Source organism: Oryctolagus cuniculus, chromosome 3 (assembly GCF_051225735.1).
Source record: "Oryctolagus cuniculus isolate XC-2025 breed Fujian yellow rabbit chromosome 3, ASM5122573v1, whole genome shotgun sequence".
Classification (NCBI taxonomy): domain Eukaryota; kingdom Metazoa; phylum Chordata; class Mammalia; order Lagomorpha; family Leporidae; genus Oryctolagus; species Oryctolagus cuniculus.
Genome location: NC_142869.1, coordinates 2,337,818 through 2,348,589, shown reverse-complemented (window position 1 = coordinate 2,348,589; position 10,772 = coordinate 2,337,818). Strand labels below are relative to the sequence as shown.

The following is a 10,772-nucleotide window of genomic DNA, read 5'->3' as shown; positions in this document are numbered from 1 at the left end:
CCCCTGCCCCATCTGCCCGTCTCCCCAGGGGGACAGAGCCCCGCCCTGCCCAGCTTGTCCTGGTCCTCGGGGAAGGACCTCAGGCCTCCCCCGCCGAGGGTGGCCTGGCCAGCGGGGGCCTTCAGAGCAGACAGCCTGGGCGGAGCCTTGCCTCCCTCCTCCCTGGACCCCCCCACGCAGACTGGTGGCTAAAAATACCCCCTGGCTCCCCACGTGGTGCCCAGACCACAGGCCCTCGCCCGCTCTGACTGGCCAGTCCTGTTCTCTGGTCTGCTGTCCACAACAGGCTCCGAGCCCACTGAGAGGTACAGTCGGGGTCTCCAAGGGGGCGCGGGCCACAGGGAGGGAGGGCTAGGGGGAGGGGGAGCTGTGCTCAGACAGTCCTGCCAGCCTGGGGGTCCCAGCCTGAGTGCTTTGAGGGCCCCCAGGCCCAGCCTGGCCCTGGGGTAGGCTAGGGGCACAGCAAATATGGTTCCCTGGGAGCTCTGGCGAGGGGGTGGGCAGGGGGCCGGGCCACGCCTCAGTCAGCAGCCAGGGCCACACCGGTCAGTCCCGGTCGGAGCAGGGTCGGGCCTGGGGCTCTCTGTTCCTTTCCCAGCCGAACAGACGCCGGGGGCGTGGGGGTGGGAGGCGCGGAGACCTTGTAGACACCCCCTCCCTAGGCGAGGACCCCGGGCAGGGTAGCGGATGTCAGCAGGCACCCGGCCCCTGGGGAGGGCGGCTGGGCACCCCCTCCCCCGCCTGCTGGCCACCACTGCCCCAGGGAGCGCAAGAATGACAGGAATGCGGGGCTGCGGCCGCGCCCAGGGACAGCCCGGGCACACAGGCCCCTGCAGACGGGATGGACGCTCAGACTGGGGCCGCCTTCCCCGCCGCCCTGCCAGCTGCGAGCCCAGGCCAGGTGGGCGCCTGCCGCGCGAGGCTGAGAGCGGAAGGGCCTCCCGGGCCCGGCCCCATCCCGTGCTGCAGTGTCCACCGTTGGCCGGCTCCGGGATGGGGCCTGCTCTTGCTGCTGTCACGGTGTCCCAGGCCGCTTCCCCTGCCCTCTGAGGGGTCCGCAAGGCGCCCTCTGGTGGACAAGCTGCTTCTCCGCGGTCGGGGTAGGAGGGTTTGGCCAGGGCCGTCCGCGGTCAGACGCCAGGAATGCTGGGATGCACACTGGGAGGCGGGCGCTCCCTCCAGGAAGTTGCTTTGGCTGCGTCTCTACCAGCTACGCTCGGCGGGAGTCACACAGGGGCTCTGAGTTCAAATCCCAGCCTCACCACTTCCTACCTGTGGGGCGAGACGCAAGCCACCTGGGCCTCAGTTTCCCCACTAGTAAAGGGAGTGAGGGTGGCGCCCACCTGCCAGGGCTCCTGTGGGGCAAGCCGGAGACGAGAGACCCAGCCTGCGGGGAGCCCCGCGCGGCCGTGGGGGTTGGGGTCTGAGCCCCTGACGCCCCCCCAGCCATCAGCAGATGAGGGAACTGGGGCCCCCCAAGGTCACCCAGCAAGGTCGCAGCAGGCAGAGGAGCAGGAACCCCTCAAATGTCCCCGCCGCGAGGGGTCCGGCACGGAGGCGGCCTCTTGGGGGTTGGGAGCTGCGGGTCCCAGGCCCTGGGGTCTGTGTGGTGCAGCCCAGAGTCGGAGGTCCCTGTGGGCTCCCGGGGTCCCCCGAGGGCTGGGGAGGCCGGACAGGCGCCTGGCTCGCGCTGCCATCCCCCCCCCCCCACAGGAGGCCCCGAACCCTGGCAGCATGGTGCGCACCGTGGACGACCTGGACTTCCGGCTGCCCTCGCACGCCCAGGACATGCTGGACGGCCTCCAGCGACTGCGCTCCCAGCCCAAGCTGGCCGACCTCACGCTGCTGGTGGGCGGCCGGGAGCTGCCCTGCCACCGCGGCCTCCTGGCCCTCAGCAGCCCCTACTTCCACGCCATGTTCGCGGGCGACTTCGCCGAGAGCTTCTCCGCGCGCGTGGAGCTGCGGGACGTGGAGCCGGCCGTGGTGGGGCAGCTGGTGGACTTCGTGTACACGGGCCGGCTGACCATCACCCAGGCCAACGTGGAGGCGCTGACGCGCACGGCCGCCCGCCTGCACTTCCCGGCCGTGCAGAAGGTCTGCGGCCGCTACCTGCAGCAGCAGCTGGACGCCACCAACTGCCTGGGCATCTGCGAGTTCGGGGAGCAGCAGGGGCTGCTGGGAGTGGCCGCCAAGGCCTGGGCCTTCCTGCGCGAGAACTTCGAGGCCGTGGCCCACGAGGATGAGTTCCTGCAGCTGCCCCGGGACCGGCTGGCCACCTGCCTGGCCAGCGACCTGCTGCAGGTGCAGGCGGAGCAGAGCCGGCTCGAAGCCCTGCTGCGCTGGGTGCGCCACGATCCGCCGGCCCGGGCTGCTCACCTGCCCGAGCTGCTGGGCCTGGTGCGCCTGGACGCGGTGCCCAAGCCCTGCGTGCAGCAGCTGCTGGCCACGGAGCCGCTGATCCAGGCGTCAGAGGCGTGCCGGGCTGCGCTGTCCCAGAGCCATGGGGAGGTGAGTGAGGGGCAGGGGGGCTCCCACCCGGGGGGGGGGCAGGCAGAGGGGCCCGAGAGCTCCCCCTGCGTGGGGGTGGGTAAGCAGTGGGCATCCTTGAGGTGTCACCCAAGTACGTGTCCCTATGTGTGCCACACCCTGTCCTGAAGGCAGAGGCTGGGGGCTCCTGGCAGGGGCTGTAGTCCTGGAGGGCTCTCTGGAAGAGGCAGGCTCTTAGGGAAGGAACAGGAGCTCAGCGGGAGGCACAGGAAAGAAAAGCACGCAGGAAGAAGGCCTAGAGGAAGCTGCTCCAGAATGTCCAGGGTACAGCAGGCCCAGGGGGCAGGCACCTCCCGGTGGGTGAGGTGACAGGCGCGGGTGTGGCTGAGAGAGCCAGGGATGGCGGCTCGGCTGCCGTGCGCTGCTCCTGGGGCCCCTCCGGGGTCAGATCTGGTCATGAAAATGCATCTCGGGCCGAGGGCGGCCTATGGCGGGCAGGACCCTAGGCCCACCGGCGAGGCCCGGCTAGGGCTGGGCTGGCTTGGGGGCCTTCCCCTGCGAGGTGGTCCACGCAATCGCTGGTGCCGGAGGGACCGGGGTGGAGCGTGGGGGACCCTGGGGGCTCAGAGCAGCAGCTCCACATGGACGCTTTCCAGGGGTCCAGCCGGCCGGGCCACCCAGTGTAGCCTGCCGCGGGCGGGCCAGGGGCGCAGGGGCTCCCAGGGCAGGGGAGGCTCATGGGGAGACTGGGGACAGTCCTGGGGGTCAGCCCCAAGGTGGGCGCAGGGGCAGCCTGGCCTGGCCCTTCTGCTGCCGTCACCAGCCACGGCAAGGCTGGCCACAGGGCACACGTGCACCCATGGGTGCACACACACGCACACTGGCCCCCCGACCCAGGGGCCGCACAGAGGCCCCGGTGCTGGGGAGACAGTGGCTGGCTGCTCTGACCGCGCTCCTGTCCCCAGGTGCTGCCCGCCCTCCCGCAGAAGCTGGAAGAGGTGCTGGTGGTGGTCGGGGGGCGGGCACTGGAGGACGAGGAGGGCGGGGAGGAGCCCGCGCCCCACCCCGGGAACTTCGCCTTCTACGACACCAAGGCCCGTGAGTAGCCGCTCCGTCCGGGCCTTGCCCTGCGCGCCTCCCACACCTGGCGGCCCCTCCCTGGTCTTTTTCTATATCCTGGGGGCTGGTGTCAAGGTTGCCACGCCAGACGGCGCTGCGTGGGGAGGGCGGCCTGGCTGCCCGGCCTGGGCCGGGGGAGAAAGGGCACAGCCCAGGCAGTGAGGCCCGGCTTCCAGGCCGGCCGGCACGGAGCGCCAGTCCCCGCTTCTCTCGGCCTCGGTGGGGGGGCTGAGGCCAGGCCTGCGCGCAGATGCACGTGGGCTCCTCTGCCCGTTTGGCAAAGGCGGGAGCCCCCCCCCCCGGGCTGCACTGGCCCCGGGGACGCTCCTGGGAGGCACGGGTGCCCGCTGGCCGCTGTCCACCCCAGCGGGCTGGCTGCCCCCGGCAGGGGCTGCCCCACAGGGATTTGGGGCTGACGTCAGCACGGAGCAGCTGTGCCTCTGATCCCCCGATGAGGGGGGGTGCTGGCAGGTGAAGGCCTGATGGCCGCTGGACAGCCCCACCCTGGGGTGACACACACATGAGTCAGGGGGACACTCAGTCCCTGCCCGCAGTGCCCGCCCCGAGCCCCGTGAGCAGGCGGCAGTGCCTGGGCACCCCGACGTGGAATTGCACCGTCACAGTGCCCTCTCCCTCCTGCTGGGTTCACCCCGTGCATTCCACAAAGACCAGCCGGAGTCGCCTCTGTCCCAGCCCCTGAGCCGCTCCCGTGTGGCACATGTGCCGTCCCATGTCCCCACGCCTCCCTGAGAGGCCAGGATTACGCCCACTCTGCAGATGGGCAAACAGAGGCTGGGGTTTGGACCTGAGCCCTCGCTCTCCCCATGCCAGGGCGGTGGACGGTGCTCCCCGACTTCCCCGACTACCACAAGTGGGGCTTCTCCCTGGCGGCTCTCAACAACCACATCTACGTGACAGGTGGGCGCTGGGGGCTCCGCGAGCACCCCCAGCGAGGGAAGCTAAACTCCGGGGTGTGGCCGGGGCCTCCCAGAGGGGTGCGTGTCGGGGGTGGGTCTCCCACTTCTGCGTTCGCACGCGCTCAGACTCCCTGGGGGGCGGACCTGCCATGCTCGGGGCTTTGGAACCACTGGTGTTGCCCCATTTTGTGGGGGCGGAGGGACCGGGCCTAGAGCGCCCCCCAGGGGCCTGGCAGCCAGTTTGTGCATGGGGCGGGGCATGGGGGAGGGGCCAGACCTCGAGCCCCACGGGTCCCGAGGCCCCCGGCTGGTAGCACCCATGTGGACAGATCCCATCTCGCAGGTGGCTCACGGGGCACCAAGACGGACACGTGGTCGACCACCCAGGCCTGGTGCTTCCCGCTGAAGGAGGCGGCCTGGAAGCCCGTGGCGCCCATGCAGAAGGCGCGCACAAACCACGCGAGCGCTGCGCTCAACGGGGAGATCTACGCCATCGGCGGTGAGGCCCCCATGCACCCCTGCACCCCACACCCTCCAGGGGGCCACGGCAGTGCTGCCCCCCGCTGCTGCCTTGGGCGTGGCTCCTCAGACATGAGCAGGGCGACGCTGGGGCTCGGAACAGCGTCCGGCAGGAGTTGGGGCCTCAGGCCACCAGCGAGGACGGCCACCCGTGTCCTTGGCCCCGGAGCTCCGGAGGGGATGACCCCGCGGGAGGCTGCTCCCCCAAGCCCAACCACCCCCAGCCTAAGAGCAGGGTCCCCAAGAACAGCAGGGCACGTCCTCCCCGGGCGGCAGGTCCCCGTCTCCGTCCTCCCCCGGCCAGGTCCCCGTCACCGTCCTCCCCCAGCCAGGTCCCCGTCACCGTCCTCCCCCAGCCAGGTCCCCGTCACCGTCCTCCCCCGGCCAGGTCCCGTCACCGTCCTCCCCCGGCCAGGTCCCGTCACCGTCCTCCCCCGGCCAGGTCCCCGTCACCGTCCTCCCCCGGCCAGGTCCCCGTCACCGTCCTCCCCCGGCCAGGTCCCCGTCACCATCCTCCCCCAGCCAGGTCCCCGTTACCATCCTCCCCGGCCAGGTCCCCGTCACCGTCCTCCTCCGGCGGCAGGTCCCCGTCACCGTCCTCCCCCGGCCAGGTCCCCGTCACCGTCCTCCCCGGCCAGGTCCCTGTCACCGTCCTCCCCCGGCCAGGTCCCCGTTACCATCCTCCCCGGCCAGGTCCCCGTCACCGTCCTCCCCCAGCCAGGTCCCCGTTACCATCCTCCCCCGGCCAGGTCCCCGTCACCGTCCTCCCCCGGCCAGGTCCCCGTCACCATCCTCCCCCGGCCAGGTCCCCGTCACCGTCCTCCCCCGGCCAGGTCCCCGTCACCGTCCTCCCCCGGCCAGGTCCCCGTCACCGTCCTCCCCCAGCCAGGTCCCCGTTACCATCCTCCCCGGCCAGGTCCCCGTCACCGTCCTCCTCCGGCGGCAGGTCCCCGTCACCGTCCTCCCCCGGCCAGGTCCCCGTCACCGTCCTCCCCGGCCAGGTCCCTGTCACCGTCCTCCCCCGGCCAGGTCCCCGTTACCATCCTCCCCGGCCAGGTCCCCGTCACCGTCCTCCCCCGGCCAGGTCCCCGTCACCGTCCTCCCTGGCCAGGTCCCCGTCACCGTCCTCCCTGGCCAGGTCCCCGTCACCGTCCTCCCCTGGCGGCAGGTCCCCGTCACCGTCCTCCCCCGGCCAGGTCCCCGTCACCGTCCTCCCCCAGCCAGGTCCCCGTCACCGTCCTCCCCCGGCCAGGTCCCCGTCACCGTCCTCCCCCGGCCAGGTCCCCGTCACCGTCCTCCCCGGCCAGGTCCCGTCACCGTCCTCCCCCGGCCAGGTCCCCGTCACCGTCCTCCCTGGCCAGGTCCCTGTCCCGTCACCTGCAGGCTCCCTCAGGGACGGGGCTGCGGGCTGCTGCTCGGGCCAGGGCCTCGCTCCCCACCGGTGCCCCTGGAGCCGCTTCCTCCAGGGAGGCCCCACCCCTGCTGCGGCTGTGGCAGGGAGTCTCGCACCCTGGGGTGGGGTCTCCCTGGGTCCCCGTGGGCAAGCCTGCCCCCTGCAGCCCTGCGGCCCTCCCCTCCCCACAGGCACCGCCCTGGACGTGGTGGAGGTGGAGAGCTACGACCCCTACACGGACAGCTGGACGCCCGTGAGCCCGGCCCTCAAGTACGTCAGCAACTTCTCGGCGGCCGGCTGCCGGGGCCGCCTGTACCTGGTGGGCTCCAGCGCCTGCAAGTACAACGCACTGGCCCTGCAGTGCTACAACCCAGTCACAGGTGGGCGCCGGCCGGGGGCGGGGCCGAGACACCGGCCCAGGGCTGAGACAGGCCTGGCGCCTCCCCGGCCCCCTGTGGTGAAGGCCGCCCCGCGCCCGTGTCCCCCACAGATGCCTGGAGTCTGATCGCCTCCCCCTTCCTGCCCAAGTACCTGTCGTCGCCTCGCTGTGCCGCCCTGCACGGGGCGCTGTACCTCATCGGGGACAACACCAAGAAGGTGTACGTGTATGACCCGGGGGCCAACCTGTGGCAGAAGGTGAGCCCGCCTCGCGCCAGCCCCTCCCCCGACCAGCACCCCCACCCCCACCCCCGCCCCCGCCGCACCGGGGGCTCCAGGCCTGCGCGCTGGGGCATACTCTCTGTGACCAGAGAGCCCATGGTGGCCACCGCCAGTGCTCTGTCCCCTTCAGACCCAGCATCCCCGAGGGATGGCCCGTCCTCCCCTCAAGCGGCAAAACTGGGCACAGCGGCAGGTGCTCCCGGGGCAGCCACGGGCAGAACGAAGGCAGCTCCTGTCCCGGGGGGCAGTCAAGGCAGGGAGGAGCCACCCCCTCGCCATCCTGCTGTGCCCTGCCCCTGCTCGTGAGCCACCAGCCTGGGGCACCGTCACCCTGGCCTTTGTCCTGGGGAAGAGGGTCAGTGCCCAGACAGCAGGGCCTGCGCAACGCTGCTGCCTGCGGCTGTCCCCTGGCGTCAGCACCCCGCCGACCTGGGGCCCCCGGGACCACGGGAAACAGGTGCAGGCCGGCCCTGCCAAGCCGAGCTCCCCCCGGGCCCTCCCAGCCCCCGTGCGTGTCCCCGGGGCCCCCTCCAGGCCTGGGGGTGGGGCAGCTGCCACCGCCATCCTGTGTGGAGACCAGACGGGTGCAGGCCCAGCCTCCCCGTGCCCCTGGGACCCCAGGGGGCTGGAGTACCTCTTGGGCCACTCAGCTGGACGGGGGCGCTGGGCCTGCCGGTACAGGCGGGGTCCCTGCGCTCCCTGGGTGGGGCCGGGCTTCCCCCCGGACACTGACCGCTGGCCCTGCTCAGGTGCAGTCGCAGCACAGCCTGCATGAGAACGGTGCGCTGGTGCCGCTGGGGGACGCGCTGTACGTGACGGGCGGCCGCTGGGAGGGCATGGACGGCGACTACCGCGTGGAGATGGAGGCCTACGACACCGTGCGCGACGCCTGGACGTGCCACGGCGCCCTGCCCCGCCTCTGGCTCTACCACGGGGCCTCGGCCGTCTTCCTGGAGGTCTCCAAGTGGACTCAGCCCTTCAGCCCCGCCCGGGAGCACTAGGCGGGGCTTGCCCGCGCCCCACCTTCTGGTCTGGTCTCTCCTCCCGCAGCCGCCGCCCGCTCCAGGGCTCAGCTGGGCTCTGGCCACCAGGGGCCATCGAGGGCACACTCAGGGACGCAGCCTTGGACTCTGGAGCCACCACAGCGGACGCCCCGCTGCCCACAGCAGGGCCTGGGCTGGGAGCAAGGGGGAGGGGCCGGGAGACCCCAGAGGAGGGAGCCCGGGGGTCCAGACAGCGCCCTCCGAATTCGCGTCTCCTCCTGTCCCGGGGCCCCGGAAGTGGCCTCGGAGGCTGAGGCTGCCGGGGTGGGGGCAGCACTGGGCTCAGGCCACACGTCCACCGCCCCCAGAGCTGGCTCCGTGCATGCCACTGCCCAAATCTGCTTCCGGGGTCACAGGAGCCGCCCAGGGTGGCAGCTGGGGAGGGGGTGGCGGGCCTGGGGCAAGGAGAGCGCCCCCGTCTGCACAGTGAGTGGCACAAAACCGTGGCTCCCCTGCAGACGGGTGCTCCTCGCCGGGGGCACCCACGTGGGCTCTGTGTGGGTGGGGGGCTCCCAGCAGCCCCGAGGGAAGCGGCATCGAGCCAGCACGCAGCAGCGTCACCAGGGTGGCTGCGCCTGCCTCAGGGGCCCCGAGTCTGGCTGGCTCCGCCTCCTGGCGCCATCTCTCCTGTCCTGAACGGGCAGCGTGTCTATACCAAACAGGCGACAAAGGACTCCCTGCCGCTGAGTCAGGGCCCCCGGCACAGGACTCGGGGCTGGGGGCAGGGTCGGGTGAGCCGGCGCCAGCCGTGGCCCTGGGCAGTGCCTGTCGCCCACTGGATCTGGGTTTCTCTCCAAGACCAGCCCACTGACTCTGGCCTGAACCCTCTCGGGGCCCCAAGGGGCTTCTGGGTGTATGTGGGGGGCCCCTGGGCCCTGCTGCTTCTGCAGGGTGGGATCAGCTCTGTTCCCAGGCTGGACTTGAGCTGACCTGGCCCAGTGCTGGCCGCTGGGGCCATCGGGGAGTGAACCAGTGGATGGAAGAGCTCTCTCCCTCCCTCTCTTTCTTTGTAACTCTGTATTTCAATAGATAAATTAAATTTTAAGGATTTATTTATTTATTTGAAAGGCAGAGTTTGAGAGACAGAGAGAGAGAGGTCTTTAACCCGCTGGTTCACTCCCCAGATGGCTGCAATAGACAGCGCTGGGCCAGGTCAAAGCCAGGAGCCAGGAGCTTCTTCCAGGTCTCCCACGTGGGTGCAGGGGCCCAAGGACTTGGGCCATCTTCTACTGCTTTCCCAGGCCTTAGCAGAGAGCTGGATTGGAAGAGGAGCAGCTGGGACTCGAACCGGCGCCCACATAGGATGCGGGCACTGCAGGCGGCAGCCTCACCTGCTACACCACAGCACCGGCCCCAATAAAATAAATCTTTAAAAGAAAAAGAAAAAACAATGTGGTTCTTACCAAAAAGGCAAACAGGACCACCAGTGTCCACCTCTTGTGTCTGGCTGAGAGTGAGACAGAGCTTGGTGTGTTTTTTTTTTCTTTTTTTAAATTTTTTTATTTATTTATTTATTTTTTGACAGTAGAGTGGACAGTGAGAGAGAGAGAGACAGAGAGAAAGGTCTTCCTTTGCCGTTGGTTCACCCTCCAATGGCCGCCGCGGCTGGCCTGCTGCGGCCAGCGCACCGCGCTGATCCGAAGGCAGGAGCCAGGTGCTTCTCCTGGTCTCCCATGGGGTGCAGGGCCCAAGCACTTGGGCCATCCTCCACTGCACTCCCTGGCCACAGCGGAGAGCTGGCCTGGAAGAGGGGCAACCGGGACAGAATCCGGCCCCCCGACCAGGTCTAGAACCGGGTGTGCCGGTGCCGCAAGGCGGAGGATTAGCCTAGTGAGCCGCGGTGCCAGCGAGATTGGTGTTTAATTAGTCGTTGAGAACACGGAGACAACCAGCAGGAATGGGCAGTCGGCCCTGCATGCAGAGCAGGGAGGTCTCCGCCACCTCCCAGGACCCCCGGGGCTCACTCCCCACCCTCAGCCTGTGCCAGCGCCGCGTGGAACCCGGTGAATGTTCATGGCGCCGAGTCGGTGGTGTGGGGGCTGGATTTGGCCATGGCTACACTGGGTGGCTCTACAGCCTGGAGCTGAGCCCAGGTCTGAGTCCCACCTTGGACATCTGCAGAATGACCTGAGAGTGATGGCGCGGAGCACGCGGACGGCGTGCGGCCGCGAGCTCACTTCCGGCTCCAGTGCTGTCAGGGCAAAGGGAGCTGGATTTTCCCATGACTTCATCAGCAGAGGTCCTTCCTCTGGGTAAGAGAAAGGAAACACTTGACGGCCTCAGCTCCTGGGAGGCGCGGTGAGGCCGTGACAGGAGGGCCCAAGAATGGGGACTGGATTTCAGGCAGGCCTGAAGCCGCCGTCCGGGTGCGGTGCTCCCGGGCTGCGCCTCCATGCTGGGTCTCGCTGGGACCTCCTCCCGCCCCGGGGCCAGGCGGCTCCGTGGGTGGGCACCCAGGGTCACAGAAACACCGTCTTCTGGTGCCCTAGGGGGATTCTAGCTAAGTTCCGCCCTCCTCCGCATGGGCAGTTTTGAAAGGAGACCCCAGAAACACACAGGGACCCCACCTGGAGGCCGCAGCACCCACCCCCCGCTGCTTCTGGGGGCGGGCCAGGCTTGTTCTCGGCCTGGGAT

The 10,772-nt window shown here is 70.0% G+C and overlaps 1 protein-coding gene across 2 annotated transcripts; it reads left to right on the top strand.

The window, feature by feature from the left end:
• Window positions 1-156: 156 nt before the first annotated feature.
• Window positions 157-9,526, top strand: KLHL30 (kelch like family member 30). 2 transcript variants are annotated; one of them, XM_089328824.1, is made up of 8 exons: window positions 157-305; window positions 1,714-2,508; window positions 3,453-3,585; window positions 4,438-4,524; window positions 4,867-5,022; window positions 6,627-6,815; window positions 6,926-7,071; window positions 7,851-9,526. In XM_089328824.1, exons 2-8 carry the CDS (start codon window positions 1,735-1,737, stop codon window positions 8,094-8,096), a joined length of 1,731 nt encoding a protein of 576 aa, XP_089184950.1. In that variant the 5' UTR covers window positions 157-305; window positions 1,714-1,734; the 3' UTR covers window positions 8,097-9,526. The 2 variants fall into 2 exon arrangements, with proteins under 2 accessions (XP_089184950.1, XP_051694207.3); XM_051838247.3 differs by having other exon boundaries at window positions 7,845-9,526.
• Window positions 9,527-10,772: the final 1,246 nt, after the last annotated feature.